This window comes from Lontra canadensis, unplaced genomic scaffold (genome assembly GCF_010015895.1).
Source record: "Lontra canadensis isolate GAN:19392208 unplaced genomic scaffold, GSC_riverotter_1.0 scaffold3, whole genome shotgun sequence".
Classification (NCBI taxonomy): Eukaryota; Metazoa; Chordata; class Mammalia; order Carnivora; family Mustelidae; genus Lontra; species Lontra canadensis.
Genome location: NW_022630997.1, coordinates 42,296,042 through 42,314,406, shown reverse-complemented (window position 1 = coordinate 42,314,406; position 18,365 = coordinate 42,296,042). Strand labels below are relative to the sequence as shown.

Below are 18,365 nucleotides of genomic sequence, written 5' to 3'. Positions count from 1 at the left end.
TTCACATTTTTAGAAAGACATGAATAATTTGGAGAAGATCCACAGGAAAAAAACAAAACTGGTCAAAAGGTCTGAATACTTCCTCATCTTATAAGATGATTTAGAGTGGCAAAAAAAAGAACAAAAGATTACGTAGTAGCAGATTTCAAATATAGGAGCATACAGAAACCTGATTCACCATCTTCACTTATGAGATATCCACAGAAACTAGATTAAATGTTCTCATCTCTCAAAAGGAGCCAGACTGCATGATTATTAAGTTCACTATTAGTTCTAAAATTCTACGATGTCCTGGTTTTTGATAGGTGCATTAGTTAAGAGAAGCTATTATCTCTATTTCTTTCTTTTTAAAAAGATTTTATTTATTTGACAGAGAGAGAGAAAGAGAGATCACAAGATCACAGAGAGGCAGGCAGTGAGAGTGGGGGGAAGCAGGCTCCCTGCTGAACAGAGAGCCCAATGCGGGGCTTGATGCCAGAACCCTAAGATCATAACCTGAACCAAAGGCAGAGAGGCCTACCCACTGAGCCACCCAGGTGCCCCTATTATCTCTATTTCTTTCCTTGTTTAAATACCGATAGCACTAATATTTAGACTAGTAATAACTGAAGTATTTCCTTATTGTGGAGGCATTAGAGAATCAAATCAGAATTTATGAAATGTCCATTTTCCTCCTATGCTCCCCATTCTTACCACCCCCCACCCTACTTATATTACATTAAAATAGTTGAGTTGCAGTCTAGCCTGAAGGCAGGAGAATGAGCAAGATGAATTCTTAAATACCCTTTAGCCCGATGATGTTATGATTGAACTATTTCTCATACACCAAAGATAGAAGGTTATAAGTGTAATGCATCCCTTGCACCTAAGCCCTTTACTGGCCCCCTTCTCAAATGATAAAGTGGGTAATTCTATCTCCATATTAGCTTAATGTTGACCTACTAAGTAACTGATGAAGACCAAAGGCAATCTTCCAAAAATCTGTTTAATATACAGAGTTTAAGTATTAACTCTGTATTTTAGAACCCAAAATTGCATTGGCAGAAGTAACATATCCCAAACAGAAAGGAACATTTGTAACATGGAAGAGGTGAGGAAAAAAAAAGGGATCTAGAACAAAATGTTTTATAATCCTGTCTATATTCTCATAATCTTATTTTCCAGATATGGAAACTGAGGCATTGCCTTGTGGAAAAATCAGCACTAAAATGGAAAAGAAGAATGTGATGAAATAAGGGAATCCTAAAAATTCTATACAATTAGAAAAAAAATTTTTTTTTAAGATTTTATTTATTTATTTGACAGAGCGAGAGATCACAAGTAGGCAGAGAGGCAGACAGAGAAAGAGAGGGAAGCAGGCTCCCCGCTGAGCAGAGAGCTGGATGTGGGGCTTGATCCCAGGACCCTGAGATCATAACCTGAGCCAAAGACAGAGGCTTAATCCACTGAGCCACCCAGGTGCCCCCCCCCACAAATTTCTTAAATAGCATTTCTCTTAAAAAGCCATTTAAATATATACTAATATATTATTAATAGAAATTATCAGAAAGCATTACCACTAAATTTGTATACATATTTTTTACATGGGAGAAGTATTAGATTTGAACCTGAACTTCTCATCATTTTTCTGAGTATAGAACCGCTATGACTAACACTGCCCAAAACTAGGGTTATTAAATTTTTCTATCAATTACTCTGACATCCCCAAAAGTGGTGTTAAAATGTGCAAAAGTGTCCATTCTAAAGTAAAGGCATCCTTCCATTCTTTCATAAAAGATGTAAGCTAAAGAAAAACAGAAAGAAAACCCAACAGCTGAAGACAACATCAGGCTATTTATAAGTCTTCTTCCAGTCCCCCAGACACCCTCACATGGGGGCTATAAACAGCTAACCAAAATATCTTTGAGGCTCTCATATCCACACCCACTGACACAAGTAGAGCTGAACCCACAGTGAAACCAGACTTCAGTTTCCTTTATCAAGTATGTGCCTCCAATAGTAAACTGGAGTAAATGTGACAGTAATAAAACATTAAAAAAAAATCATACCTTTTTCTCCAACAAATGGTAACGACCATGTGAAGACATCCATAAAATTGGGCAACCAGTAAGGATGTGGAGAACAGTTAAACTGTCGAATATTCATCACATTATTTTCATACTTTAATACAGCAGCTGTAAGATAAGTTTGAATGTGAATGTAACAACTTGTCTTTAGCTCCAAAACTCTATAACACATAAAAGCAAAAAAAAAAAAAAAAAAAAAATACTGCTTTTAAAGGGGTGGGGAATCAAGGTGTGAGCTGAATGAGGACTAGTAGAGGGAGACAGGTAGTAATTTTTAGTAATAACACATTTTTGTTTTTAACACTTTTATGTAGAGCATAGTCAGATCTATATTTATTATTAATGGAATTTCCAGATTTCTAAGCTGTTTGCTTTACTTTACAATTCAGTGATGAACATGCACTTTTACTATATCCAAAATTGTGAAAACTCAATTTTTAGAGGAAACACAGAATGGCAATGAGCAATTTTCTAGGTTTAAAAGTTCCTACAAGTTGGAGGAATTTAAGAGGATCTTTTTAGTTACAGGCAACCTGAGAAGCACTGCTGATGGGAATGAAGCAAAAAACAAAAACAAACCCAGAAAAAAAGCAGTTTTTTATGACTGTATGAATGTATTTATTTCATTTAATATGGGAAATCAAGTGAAACTACTACAAAGAAATGTTTTATTTCATTTAGAAAAAATTCCACTGGGGCTGCCTGGGTGGCTCAGTTGATTAAGCAATTGCCTTTGGCTCGGGTCATGATCCCTTAGTCCCGGGACTGAGCCCCACATTGGGCTCCCAGCTCCATGGGGAGTCTGCTTCTCCCTCTGACCTTCTCCCTCTCATTCTCTCTCACACTCTCTCTCTCAAATAAATAAATAAAATCTTAAAAAAAAAATTCCACTAAAATGCCAAAAAGAAAATATTATAACCAAATAACACAAAGGTAACATACTCATCTCAATTTCAAGTATCTTTCTAATGTTTCAATACATTAAAAGAAATAGTATCTTAAATTAACTACAGAGATTTCAGTCACTGGTTATATTATTTTATGGAATACTGGGTTAGATAGGCTAGATTCCAATCTAAGTTGCAACACATACTAGCTTTGCAATGCTTGGTAACTTATTTAACTAATCTGTTTCTCATTTATAAAACAGGACTAATATGTCCACCTTGACTACCTCAGATGTTTGTTATACGATCAAAGGATCTATTTCACATGAAGGTATATAAAAGTATAAAATGCTTTGTAGATATTATAATAATTATGTGGTTACTTTTTTTTTCATTTTAATGAAAAGCACAAAAATGCAGATATTAAATTCCAAGATTTGGGATTCTGGCTAATACAAAGGCACAAGTAATATGCTTGTTTCCCTTATGAAATAAAAGTATTTTAAATTTAGCATCAGAAATTAAGGAATGATACCAAGTTTTAAGCTTTAAAGCAAAATAGAGAATCTAGAAAATTGCCTTCCAGGTGAAATGAAACATTACAAACATATCCATACCATGTAAGCACTCGAATCATTAACACTATATACAGACTTAATCACTACTAAGAGACATTTGATTTTGACAAGACAGATTCAATGGTTTGAGTTTCTTTTCTGAATACTCAGAAAAGTGATTCCCTTAACCCCCTAAATCAAACTAATAGAGGACAACCAATTAGATAATAATCAACTGAGCACTGAACACTAGGTCCTGTAATACTGACAAGGGGAGGTTACAGATGAGGCATTAGAGCACTGGTACAAAGTTAAATGTAGCCCTCTATTCTGTTCTTAAGAATGGGGTCAAAACTTAGATAATTCGCCTCAAAAATGAAGCCATACATCATTAGGTAACTTCTCTAGAAGTTCTGAAATTTATAATTTGAAATTCTGTAATTTAAAAGAATATTTTAGCACTGGCATAATCCTTAAAGGCTGCATTGACAGTTTCTGAAGATAAGCAACTCAGTCAAGGTATAGAGTTTTTTGGGTAATTAACATAGTATTGAGTTTTTGTAACATATTCTGTATCAAAGTTATATAGCATGCTACCATTTGATATCAGGCAAATGTTTTAATCTTTTAACCATCATCTCTAATAATTTAAAAAAAAACCTCTTCTGTTCCTCTTTTGAACTCCATGACCCATATTTAGCAATGACCTCATTATCTCTCTAATACTTTTAAAAGTCTTTAACCTTCTGTTCTTTCCTCCTGGCACATCTGCTCCAGTGACCCTGGAAACTATGGCATAGTCAACTGAATTCCAGACATGTCAAGACAGAATAGGAGATGGCTTCTTAATTTCCTCTTCTGAAAATGTGTACTACATAAACATACCCAAGCTCATCTTCAATTTCCTTGGCACACACTTAACTAAATTAAGATCCTTTGGCATTATCTGTCAATAAGCTGTGTTCAAAGTTAAATGAAACCAAATTATTATAAACAGATCAAATCTGGACAGAAGGAAAGGGAATGGAAACTGGTGGAACAGCAAGTAAAGAAAAAAGATGCAAGAAAAAAGGGAGAAATATATCCGAGAGGTCAGAGTGAACTGATCAAAGATGGTTAAACTATTAATCTTCAGGGGGCAATGATAAGAGGTGAAAGTAGGGAATAAGAAAGGGAAAGAGAACCTAGATCAGTGAACATAAAACAAGAAACATGATAAACTAAATTAACTATACAGTGTAAATACACGAAATGGTCAAAGCAGCAACAGCTTTATGTAAATAAGAAAACATTCTCTTGATTATAAGGGGAAAGATTTAAGAAAGGGGAGTCTGAGAAAATCATGTTTGGTTTCTTGACTTAATTCAGAACAGTTTTTTGTAAGATAGCTTCTATGAGTACCAAGTTGTGGAATGGTTACATATGATTTAAGTTTCACATTTTGGATTTTTATTTCTTGTTTTCTCCCCTCCCTTATATCTTATACTTTTTTATAACAAGATTTGGATAGTTACAGTTTCAAACAATGCCTCTTTTCTATTATTTTTTTTAAAAAGTCAGTTAAAATGCTAAGTTGTTTAACAATTTTTTATCAACAATATCTTACCTTTATTATTGTAGACATCTAAGTAATTAGGTGCCGAAAAAATTGTTATTAATGAAGGGAACCCTGTAGTTTGACTTTTTCTGTACATTCTATAGCTGTAAAACAAATAGCTTAATATGCATCGTAAAGCATCAATCATGAGTTACTAAGTTTGATTTGTACATAAGGTGTTAATTTGGGTCAGGGAAACAGAATTCTTACCCTGCATCTTGAGCTTCATGAGCTCTAATAATCGATAACAAATTATTGTTTTGCAAAAATTCACACACTGCTGGATAGCTGTGGGGGGAAAAAAGTAAATTAAGTAAAATAATGGTTTTCTATATGAAACATATGCTATTTTAACAACTAAAATGTGTTTAATCTTGGATATTTTTCCTTACTTATAAAAATAAGAACATCCTCGAACTGTATTGTGACTAAAATGTTCCTGTGATTTTTCATTTCCAAAATCTTCAGAAGGATCGGACCATAGCAAGTCACACATTGGTCCAAATGCAGGTGGCTCTTTGAATCTATCTAACTGTGAAAGAAAGAAAAGAAAGAAACAAAGAACAGAAATAACTTGTCAAAAAGTGAGAATAGAATGGACACAGGAAAGTGGTACCAACTTTGAATACTGTCCATACTACATTGTTCTGAATGGTTAGAAGATATTTCCTTAAAATATAAGTATATTAATTTTTTTACCATTACCTAATCTTGGCAGTGAAGAGAAGTTTGAAGCTTCTACTGTCTACCCAACAAAGTACTATAAATAGGAATCAACCTTGGAACTGCAATATATACTCACTCTCCTAATATCATCCAGTGTGTGTATTTCTGGTGAAAGTCCACCATGAACACAAAGAAATTGTTGATTTAAAAGTGCAGCAAGAGGCAGGCTATCAAAAGCTTCCATACAAGCTTCATAGACTCTTTCTGAATATTTAATTTTGCCTAGAAAAAGAAAAAATAATTGATAATCACATTACTATTATTTTGAAGATAGATAGATACATAAGTTGACTATTAAAACCAAGGCAAGAAAACTACAGACACAGAAAACAGCCAAGTGGTAGCCAGGGGTTGACAATGAGTATGGGGGTGATTATGAAAAGGGAGCAAGAAGGAATTTATGAGATGATGAAACTTTTCTGTATCATGACTGTGGGGATGGGCATTTTATGCATTTGTCAAAACTGAGAACTCAACACCAGAAAGAGTGAATTTTATTGTATACAATCATTTTTTTAAAAAGGCAAGCATCTTGCCCTATGAGAATCAGTAAAATAGGCAGTATTGGTCTTCCAAGACAAAATATTAGCTGCCTCTAAATTTGGACATGCAGCAGATCATCATAAAATATTACTTAAAATAAATTAAGTCAAATCTCTAAAATCAGCTCAACCCTTTACCTTTACAGGCCAAGTAAGGCTAAATTAGAAGTATACTTAAAGCTTAGTTTTATTACTTTATTTTATTCTAAGAGTCAGTGACTACTTTATTATAGGCAGGACTACTACAACATCACAACAAAACTCAAGGTCCACCCAATTTAAAAAAAAAAGATAATTTATTCATATATTGGAAGACCAGAGGGATTCCTCTAGACTACAATGAATGCTGAAAATGGACAGTAAAGCATGAAACCAAAATAACACCAGAGAGACAAAACTCCACTAAATCCGACTGTCATTTACTTTTAAGAAGATTATCATACACATCCCTTTGCTCCTTTCTATCATTAAAATTCCTGGCTATTTTACGTTTTTGCTGTAATTTTGGTGGGTAGTTTGTTTTATTAATTATCTAAAGAAAAAAGAGCTTAGTTCCTTTTCCCCTTTTGAATACAGTAACATTCAAATATGAGAAAATCTGGGGCGCCTGGGTGGCTCAGTTCATTAAGCGTCTGCCTTCGGCTCAGGTCACGTGGGATCCAGTCCCATACTGGGGCGGGGGGTCTCCGCTCAGTGGGGAGTCTACTTCTCCCTCTCCTTCTGCCCCTCCCCACCTGCTCATGTTCTCTCTCACTCACTCACTCTCAAATAAATAAATAAAATAAAAAATTAAATTAAATTAAAAAAAAAAAAGGCAGAAAAATACGAGAAAAATCTATAAACAGCAACCAGAGGTTCTAAACTGGTAGTCTGTTAACTGTTTTCCAGCACTGGGGTTTAATAAAAATTTTGAATTAATTGCTTTTAGGTCAAGTATGCACTTTCCAGGTCTCATCTTTTATTCATTTATTACTTCATTTTTTACTATTTTATTATTTCATTACTTTGATTGTTGTTATTCATAACCTATTCATTTAGGTTACCCACCTAATCCTGAAGTTATATGACTTTGTGTTCTCTGCCACTACTCACCACTATATTTTTCTCTTTTTACTGGAAGTCTCTAGTAATATGATCTTTACTGGATCATGTTTGAGTCTCTATAATTCTGAAATTATTTCTATTTTTAGAACTTAACTCTAAGAATTATTGTAGTCATGAATATTAACTTAAAAAGCATACAGTTAAGAGGTGTGAAAAAAAGGTCAAATACTGCTCTATATAATTTTCTTGCTTCTGGTTATTAGATTGCCATTGCCACAATAATTTAAGAGAGAAATAGGGTAAACACTATAGGTTAAGAATTTCAATTCATCAATAGCATGTTTGAAACAATCTAAAATGAGGACAGGATGAATAATTTAAGAATCTTCATGGGAGAGCTTCAATATTGGGGGACAAAAATCTCCAATGCAACAACAACTATTTTTTTCCTTTTGGTTTTTATTCTTCCTGTTAGAAAAAAAAAATCACTTAAACATTAAAGCTATATAACCCAAAGCCATTTCTAAATATATTTATAAAACCCTGAAATGAAAACATCTGAATAAAACACCATTAAACACTAAAGAACTCTCTAAACAATAATCTTCAAAGCTTTGTATGTTTGGACACAAAATTCTTAAATGTTATACTGTAAAGTCTTACTAGCCATATCACTCCACAGGAATACTGAGGAAATGAAAATATTTCTCATGACAGTACTCACATTCCTGCTTAAAGGTAAAATATTCAGTAAGGTGCCTGCATTCATGATTGCCTCGCAGAAGAAATAATGTGCTTGGATACAGAATCTTCAGGACCCATAAATATAAGACACACTGCAAAAGAAAATGTTTTGAGTGAATTTATCTTTTATTTTTATTTAACTAAGTTGTTTGATATTTGCTCATTTTCCTCTAACCCTATTGTCCTTACAATCTCTATTACTCTTTACTACCTTTTTCTCTTTGTCCTTTACTAAAATATAAGCTCCATGAAATCGGGGACTTTGTCATCTTATTCACTTCTCACCCTCCACTCCTAGAAAAGTACCTAGCAAACAGCAGAAGAATATCCGTTGAATGAATGACTTAAACTATCTATGTAATTACTTAGATTTATAGATTGTTTGCTATTAAAAACAAAGCAGACTGGTGTCCTTCTTAGGTATACCAATAAATAATAATAATGTCAAAAATAATAGCATTGACCATTTATTGAGTACTTACAATGTATCAAGTGACATGTACTTAATACTCCTCGTTTATTCCTCAAACAACCCTATAAAGTATGTAATATAATCTCTATTTTACAAATAAGGAAACTGAAGCAAAGAGTTCAAGTTATTTGTCTGAAATCACAAAACTTTTAAATAATAAAGACGGGATTCCCACCCTCTGATCTTAAGCATTATGCCATGCAGCCCTCTGAAGGTAATAACCTTGTCTTATGTTATTTTGTTGGTTATGCTTGCTGCCTTACCTGAAGTAGGTACTTATTACCTAAACTGATCCAAATAAATAAGAAGAATATTAAAGCAAACAGTATAGCAGACACTTTTCTCTAAATAACTTTTTATATATTTATATATATGTGTGTGTGTGTGTGTGTGTATATATGTGTGTGTGTATATATATATATATATTTTTTTTTTTAAGATTTATTTTTAAGCAATCTCTACACCCAACACGGGGTTCAAACTCACAACCTCAAGATCAAGAGCCACACTCTCTACCAACTGAGCCAGCCAGGCACCCCTCTAAATAGATTTAACATAGGAAAAGAGGAAATCAGGGCACCTAGGTAACTCAGTCAGTTAAGCATTGGACTCCTGATTTCAGCTCAGATGGAGACCTCAAGGTCATGGGATCGAAGAACTCCAAGTTGGGCTCCATGCCTGGCATGGAGTCTGTTTGGGATTTTGTCTCCCTCTGTCTCTGGCCTTCCCTCCTCCCCCTACTCCTGCTTGTGCTCTCTCAATAAATAAAATCTTAAAAAAAAAAAAAAAAAGGAAAGATATTTCATACAGAAATTGGCCTGGTTTATAGAATTATAAACAAAAAGGAAACAAACTTTATTTTTAACCAGTTAAGGTATATTAAAATGTGTAATTATTCACACCTACATTTTTTTCACAAGGAAAAAAAGAAATTAAGCCAGAAAAATACTAAATTCTACCTCTCTTTTTTGCTTATTTTGATTCTTTATTATTTTCCTTTTCAAAAATAAAATCTATTAAAAGAGTCAGCCACAAAACACTTGCATACAAGGACATAAACACCAATATGCTTAGTTACCAAAAAACTTTCTAAAATTGTTCATTTTTTTGTTTCTGTCAAAGGCCCTTATCTTTTTCACTAAGAAGGGCCATTTTCTGGTTTCCTTGAAGCTTTGAGGAAAGTTTGAGGTATAGTGGTGATAGAACTATGAATAAAGGAAGAAGAACTCAGAGATAACAAAATTCCTTTGGGAATTTGAGCAGACAGAACACTGAACTCCTTTCCTCACCATGAATCCTAGTATACCTGAGAAAGGAGGTTAAAAATACTGGAGAAGATATAAACAATAGGAACCAGCATGGAAATTCACCAGGTAAATATTCAATTATCTACTGGGAAAGGTGGTTAAGAGTACAGGCTTAGGAGGTGCCTAGATGGCTCAGTTGGTTAAATGATTGATTTCTGATTTCAGCTTAGGTCATGATCTCAAGGTCATGAGATGGAGCCCCACATCGGCTGCAAGCTCCCTGTGAAGTGTGCTGGAGATCCTCTCTCTCCATCTCCCTCTGCCCTCTCCCCTGCTTGCTCTCTCTTTAAAAATAAAAATAAAATCTTAAAAAAAAAAAAAAAAAGAGTACAGCCTTAGAATAAGACTAGCTGCACTGCTTACTAACAATGTGTCCTTGGGGAAGCTATTTAACTTCTCCAAGCCTCAGTTTCCTCATCTATAAAATGGATAAAATAACAGTACTTATGTCATAGTGTTGTGAGGATTAATGTGTGTTAAGTGCTTAGGATATACTTGGAACACAGTAAATACTCAACACCACAGAAATATCTATTAGTAGAGCTTTCATCCAGCAATTTTACCTCCAAGAATCTGCCCCACAGAAATAATTCAGCAAGTGTGCAAAAATGTATAAATAATCAGGCTCACTGAAGCATCATTTGCAATGGCAAAAAATTAAGAACACCTTAAGTGTCTAACAAAATTTAACTGTGGTTTGTTTATTCAATAGAATACAATGTGGCTATTAAAAATTCTATAAATTTATATATACTGACCTGGAAAGACATCACAGTATAGGGATATATGAAAAAAGCAAGTTACAGAACAACATTACAATATGGCCACATTTTCATTTAAAAAAAAGAAAAGAGAAATGCATATACTAAAAAATGCAAATAGTTCTACATTTACTTTTTATTTTTTTTATATAATTAGAGAAATAAATGGAGCAAAAAGAACCATGAGCTGTTAAGTAATGATCAACAGGTCATTTTAATGCCTCTTGTTTTTTAAAAGAAATGAATACTTTCACAAACACAAAAGACGTGGGTCTTAATAGCTATAGAAGGTGGAATAGAAGCACTAGGGTTTAAGCAATAAAAGCATTATAGTATGTTTTATTTAATCAGAAAAAATTCAATTAATCTTTTTTCACATGCGGTAATGCCTTTAGGGGCAAGAGAGATAAACAGCACTAGTTCCTCAGGGCCACTAGATTAACAGGACAATAAAGAACCCTCAGTTTACATATAATTTCTGCTGGGAAAAATGGCAATTATAATTGCATAAACAGAGTAATACAAAGAAAATAAAAGAGTTTGAAAGGCAGAAGAAAATAAGTAATAGTTTTACCTAAAAACTTCAGAATAGCAGAGGTATTAAAAAGAACCCAATATAGGTAATTTAAGTAACTTATTTTACTAGGAATTAATGGAAATCATCTACGGTAACACTTAAAAGCAAATCAAATGATAGTATATGATTATTACCTCTATACTAAAATAACCTCTGTCCACATAATCACCAAGAAAAAGGTATCGTGTATTAGCAGGTGATCCTCCTACTTCAAAAAGTTTCATCAGATCAAAAAATTGGCCATGGATGTCACCACACACTGAAACAAGAAGATTATTAGATATGAAAAAAAAACCTCTGAAATAACAAATTTTACTTAAATTCTAATTTCTTTTACATAAGAAATAATGTAAATTCTATCAAGAAAAGGCCTCAGAAGGAAGTGTTAGTATCTATGAAGAGTCCTAATAGGGATGATGTGTACCCAAGTGTTTATGCGCTCAAGATCTAGAACAAGATATAATCAAAATAATGAAATTTGTAGTCAGTGACAGAATTTTCACCTAAATTTATAAAGCTCCTCTTTAAGAAGCCAAGCGTAGGTCTTAGGATTACAAAATTTATAATGGTGGTAGTAAAATCTCCATCCTAATGCAATACTTTCTATTGACTGCTATGTTACACTGAGGTATTTGCCCCTAATAATTGAAAGCAAAATAAATAAGAATTTGTTGAATCAAATTGAATTATGGCCAACACAACTGATGAAACCTTCACAAAAGCGAGTTAGACCAAATTCTGCACCCAGGTTACTTAAGATCATGTTTATTCACTGAAAATAGGCAAAAACCAAAAAAATTACAAAAAATTATCTCTAAATTCAAGATAATGTCCTTGTAATATTATTTTAGTATACCATAGATTAAAAAGTAAACAGCCTTAGATCCGAGCAACTAAATAACAGTATAATTAAAAAAATAATATCCAAAACATAAACAAGTGTACCTGTAATTGGAGCCTCTACTTCTATCATGGTTTTCTCTCTCCGAAGGATGGCAGCACCCTCATTGATAATTCTAAGTGCAATTTCTTCATCTACCCGACCTTCTTTTACTAAGTGGTTCTTCAGAACATCAACCCTGGGTATCCCATCCATATCAAATACTTCTTCAGATGTCAAGCGATGTGTTGGGGGAAAGGGTACAGCTGCAATTTTTTTTTAATTAATAAAAAATAAATCACTGTTAATACAGTAACATAAAAACTATCAATGGATCTAGGTAAATAAAAGTAAAACCTGAAAAGCTGGAGTTTTTATTTCTTCTTTATTTACTGGACAGAGGTGTTAATATTTTTAAGGGTTTTTTTAAAAAGAGTAATCAAATTATACTTTTATTAATCTATGTATAATAACATGTTCTTTGTTGAGAATTATTAGAGAATGAACTGCCTCAAAAATTAAAAGCTCTTTCAGGATAACTAAAGTTTTCTTTAAGCCGTAACATTTTTTGGCAGAACTCGCGTATCATATTACACACTCTTTACCTTAATGAAGTACAATAAATGTAAATTTATTACCACATAAGCCTGAATAGAAAGAAATCCCAAATATAAGGTGAACTACCATGTTTCCTAGAAAGTTAAAAGCAATATTTTCTGGCCAACTTGAAAAGAAACTTTTAGAGCTATAGATAAAAGTCAAATACTTATATAATTTAATTTAGATGCACATATGCATTTAAAACAACATTAATAAATCATGATAATTTTGAAATACTGCTTTTCCTCCTACTCCATGAATCACAAACCACCTACATTCAAAATCTTTATGCACATCTTTGACATCAGGGTATTCCTTATCATTGGAGTCATCTAACATTCTTTTCAAAGGCAAATCTTCACTTCCATTTGTTTGATACACACTTTTTAAATATACATAAAATGCCATCACTGCAAATTTATCCCAAGCCACAGTTCCCATATATATTAATTACCAACTGTACTCTTTCAAACTGATATTTGTTAAATGGAATGGAAAACTGTAAGGTCTATTTTCAATAGTATCTAGCACAATTTTGAGGTCATATACCTAGGAAAAATTACTATATTAAATTTATTAGATTCCTTTTTCACTGACTCCAACAAGTGACTTTATCATACATTCAAAATCAGTTTGAAGCAGTTTTAGGCTCTTTACCAAAGAGTACTTTGTTTTTCAAAATAAAGAAAAAAATAGAGAAATTTATAGTAAAAGTCTATATACAGACTCAAATTAAGGCAGCTCTCTCCTTTCTGAAATAGAAATTGTTTTAGAAAAAACTCACTTTATATTCAGGCATTCAGTATATAGTATTTTCCTGATGTTTCAGAATCATCACTGTAATGGTCAATTATTATATAGAAGACTGCAAATGTATAGGACCAACTGCTTCTTCACATTTCAACTTAAACAACAAAAAAACTAAAAACAGGAGCCTGAGTTAGAATTATATCGATGACTCTGGGGCACCTGGGTGGCTCAGTGGGTTAAGCCTTTGCTTTCGGCTCAGGTCATGATCTCAGGGTCCTGGGGGATCGAGCCCCCAGCTCTCTGCTCAACGGGAAGCCTGCTGCTTCCCCTCTCTACCTGCCTCTCTGCCTACTTGTGATCTCTCTCTGTCAAACGAGTAAATAAAATCTTTACAAAAAAAAAGAATTATATCAATGACCTGAGAAAGAATAATAAATAACTATGTTCTAGTTTACCAGGAAAACAAATTAGGAAGAACTTAATACTTCTTTTTTTTTTTTTTTTTAAAGATTTTATTCATCTACTTGACAGAGACAAGCAGGGGGAGTGGTAGAGGGAGAAGCAGATTTCCCGACCAGCAGGGAGCCTGATGTGGTATTAGATTCCAGGACCCTGGGATCATGACCTGAGCCAAAGGCAGCTGCTTAACGATTGAGCCACCCAGGCACCCCAAGAACTCAATACTTTAGAAGTGGGGCACCTGGGTGGCTCAGTCAGTTAAGCGGCTGCCTTTAGCTCAGGTCATGATCCCAGAGTCCTGGGATCGAGCCCACATTAAGCTCTCTGTTCAGAGAATAGCCTGAAAACCTCTCCCTCTGCCTGCTGCTCCCCCTATTTGTGCTCTCTCTCTGTGTCAAATAAATAAATAAATAAATAATCTTTAAAAAATATTTTAGAAGTGAAATAAGAATTAAGGCAGAAGGATGTCAACCAATTCTAAAAGGCTTTGAAATCACCAATCCCTCTTGCTTTCTTTGACACTTAGTAAATAAAATTTGAACTTCCTTATTCTCTTATTAGAACATATAAATTTCCACTACTTTTCACCACATTTGGAACAAAGCATTAAAATACATTTTGTTCCCCCCAAATATAGTATGTCTACATTCTAATTAAAAAAAAAAAAAGCCCTGGGGATAAAAACATATGTTTATAAAAAATAATAAAAATAAATATAAATAAAATAAAAATAAGAATTAAAAAAAAAACCTCTGTTAAAGTTATTTTTTTTCTCTAGCCAGAGATTAAATAAACCAAATTTGACCCTATCAATAAATCAACTGTTTAAAAACTACAGATTTTAATAACTGATTACTAAAGAAATCACAAGTTACTTTGGGACATTATAAAAATGAAAAGGTTAAATATCTCAAGTATGAATTTTTGAGATTAAGATGGAATCATATTTTTCTCAACAGGCCAAGAGAATTTTTTTATCACTCTATTCAAGAAAACAGATACCGTTTAAGATGATGCATTAAAAATTATGTACACTTTCTAATAACAACATAATTTTACTACTGTCTGACTTTTATTCAAAATATATAACTTCCTAAAAACCCAACTGGGACACCATTCCCCATCCTCTCAACTCAACCAGTCACCAATGTTACTGAATGTTTTCATACAATTTGTGAATGTCCCACTGCAATTCACACTGAGGTGTTGCCACTTTTTAACCAACAACCCGAATGTCTTTATTCACCTGAAAAAAAGTATACGTTGCCTTCATGCTCATGGGTAAATCATCTATAGACCTATGCTTCTCCACTTCTCAACTCAAGGCATGCTTGAGTTTTTTTTCTTTTTAAAATATGTTATTTATCCATCTGAGGGAGACAGCATGAGTGGGGGAGGGGCACAAGGAGAGGGAGCAGCAGACTCCCCACTGAGCAGGAAGCCCAGAGATCATGACCTCAGGAGAAGGCAGAGGGTAAATCGTTCAAACAACTGAGCAACCCAGGCATCCCAAGGCATACTTTTACATTTCAAAACTAGCTGGGATACATTTTAAGGAATGTATACATTGTGGAAGGGTAAAGAACTGCCACCATAAATGAAAGATGAAAACTACAGTAAGATCAGTGTTGTTCTAACAACACAACACTGAAAGTAGAAAATGAAGTTTCTAAATGATGTGGGAAACAGAGGCAGAAGAAAAATTATTGTATTTCCTTACCCACTGACAAGCCCTTAAAACAGGCAGAGAGACATTCTTCTAGGGACACAATTGCTTCCACTTGGAGCTTTGCTAAGGGCAAAGGGCAATCCTAGCCTGACAGGCCCCTATCCCCAACCAGGATCCTATTAAGTCTACTTTAACAATTCCTTTGAAAACTTTATCTCTAAACCCTTTAAGATAGTGTTGATGAACATTCCCAAGCTTCTGTCCCACTGACATGTATCTAAAGGGTCTCACAAAAAGGTTTTATTGCCGGTAATGAATAACCTTTTTCCCAAACAATGGCTAGCCCCTCAAGGTACAAGAAACCTTGCTTCCAAAATTCCTTAGAGACTTCTGCCATCCCTAACCCCCTTTCCAACTTACAAGTATATAATGGACCACTCCTCACAAACCCAGGGCAGCAGCTCTTTCTGCCCACGCGTCCTGTCCCTGTGCTTTAATAAACCACCATTTTGCACCAAAGACATCTCAATAATTCTTTCTTGTCCATCAGCTCCAAACTCTATGTCATTGAACCTCATCTATATTCTAAGACTTCATCATTAAGAGTACATTTTGGTATGTCAGTACATAAGAAAAGTCTTGTGGAAAGATATAAGAGGGAAAAGGGATGTCCTCTCTGGAATTAGGAGAAAGGAGCTGTGGAAGGTGATCTGACCAGGCAAAAGAAAGCCAACCAAATAGGATTTAGCTAATGGAGGTCAATTATTAACCCTGCTGGTCTAGAGAATTAAAAACTTTTTTTTTCGGGCACCCGTGGGGCTGGGTCTGTTCGATGTCTGTCTTTGACAGGTCAGGATCCCAGCGCAGAGTCCTGGAATCGAGTCCCTTATCAGGCTCCCCGCTTAGTGGGGAGTCTGCTTCTCCTTCTCCCTCTGCCTCTGCCCCCTGCTTGTGCTCTCCCTCTCTCAAATATATAAATAAAATCTTTAAAAAAAAAGTTTTTTCATTAAAAATTAATATTCTCAACTATTACTTTGTTTTGTAATTCCTAAGGCATTTTAAAGTATTCCCATCTATTTTCAGGCTTTTAAATGGTTTTTCTTTTTATTTCTAATTCATCTTCAGTCAATTATTCCTGCTTTTCTAGGATTTTCTTCCTGTATATTTTTTTCTCCTTTTCTTTTTTAAAAGATTTTATTTATTTTTACATGCACACATGCATGAGAGGTTGACATGAGGTGAAGGCAGAGGGAGAAGCACACTCCCTGCTGAGCAGGGAGCCCAATGTAAGACTTGATCCCATGACCCTGCGATCATGACCTGAGCGGAAGGTAGACAAAACCAACAGAGCCACCCAGGCGCCCTCTCCTTGTTTTCAGACTACTTTTCCTACTCTTCTATATTTGTGATAGGGAAAAAGGAGAACATAAATATATGTAAATATAATGTAAACAGTCAAAAACTAACGTGGCCTAAAAGAAGGATTAGCTGGAATAAGCTAAAGAGCTACAAGATAATCACAAATCACCAAGTTTCCAACACTAGAAAACTTGATTTAGTAGTATTCATTTTGATATAACTGTTCTGTTGGAAAATTTTGGAATGAAGCGCATATTTGTACAGTAATCAATAACATCCACAAGCTAGTTTCATCCAGATTTAACGTAAAGTGACTTAAAAAAAATGTCTATAGGAAGTTTTAAGTTAGGCAATTGGAAAAATAAGTCAGGGATACATATTGATCAGGGATGGGGGAAGGCCACAGATACTTCTTTTTCTACTACTGGGCAAGGGACCCTAGAAATTAACCTGTACCCCAACTCTAAGCAAAGGCTACAAATTATTAGTCCCATGAGGCCCCCCAACACCAAGTGGAGTGCCTGCAACCTACGCCAACTGAAAAACTTTACTATAAAGTATCAGTCAGAAACTTGGGCCTCTCATCATTACCATTATTGGTAACTATCCAAATAAAGTCCCTCCTATCATCTATGTTTCTGAATTTTTCTCTGTATTTCTTTTACACCAGGCCATCTCTGGCAGTTCTCCTTCCCCTCAATCCTTTTCATTTTGAATACCCATTTTATGTTTTTTAACTCACCGCTCTCCCCCTACACACACACACACACACACACACACACCCTCTTAAGATCTTCATGTAATGCTATCATCTCTCTAGCTTAATTAAATCTTAGTTACCCTGAAGGACAGCATTTTTCAGACACTTTTTTCAAAATGGATGCTGCACATTTTTCCACACTCTACTACTCTCACCAGAGAAGGATTTGGTCTTAGTGCAGCTCCACATTACCACTTCCAATTCATCACTCCAATGAAGAAAAAAAGTATCTTCTCCTTTGGGGTTCATGCCTTCCAGCTAATTTATCCTTGTCCCTGCCATCTACTAAACTTCTAGTCATTTGTCACACGAAACTCCGGTTCCTGGCTTCCAAGCCTTCAACAAGCCTTCTCCACTCAAGCCCATCATCGAAGTCCATGTGGGATGATCTATGTAAAACTTAAGAACTGAGATGTTCTGGGGCGCCTGGGTGGCTCAGTGGGTTAAGCCTCTGCCTTCAGCTCAGGTCATGATCTCAGGGTCCTGGGATGGAGCCTTGCGTCGGGCTCTGTGCTCAGCAGGGAGCCTGCTTCCCCCTCTCTCTCTGCCTGCCTCTCTGCCTACTTGTGATCTCTCTCTTGCCAAATAAATAAATAAAACCTTAAAAA

At 34.6% G+C, this 18,365-nt stretch overlaps 1 protein-coding gene across 7 annotated transcripts in view; it reads right to left on the bottom strand.

Moving 5' to 3' along the window:
• The window catches only part of PPP3CB (protein phosphatase 3 catalytic subunit beta), a 54,282-nt gene that overhangs the window by 25,616 nt on the left and 10,301 nt on the right, over positions 1–18,365 (bottom strand). For all 7 annotated transcript variants that reach the window (XM_032840482.1, XM_032840448.1, XM_032840456.1 and 4 more), the window contains exons 2-9: positions 12,226–12,426; positions 11,415–11,539; positions 8,144–8,255; positions 5,910–6,055; positions 5,500–5,639; positions 5,318–5,395; positions 5,117–5,211; positions 2,049–2,174 (exon numbers count right to left, since the gene is read on the bottom strand). In XM_032840482.1, coding sequence (XP_032696373.1) covers positions 2,049–2,174; positions 5,117–5,211; positions 5,318–5,395; positions 5,500–5,639; positions 5,910–6,055; positions 8,144–8,255; positions 11,415–11,539; positions 12,226–12,426 — 1,023 coding nt within the window. The remainder of the gene's footprint in view (positions 1–2,048; positions 2,175–5,116; positions 5,212–5,317; positions 5,396–5,499; positions 5,640–5,909; positions 6,056–8,143; positions 8,256–11,414; positions 11,540–12,225; positions 12,427–18,365) is intronic.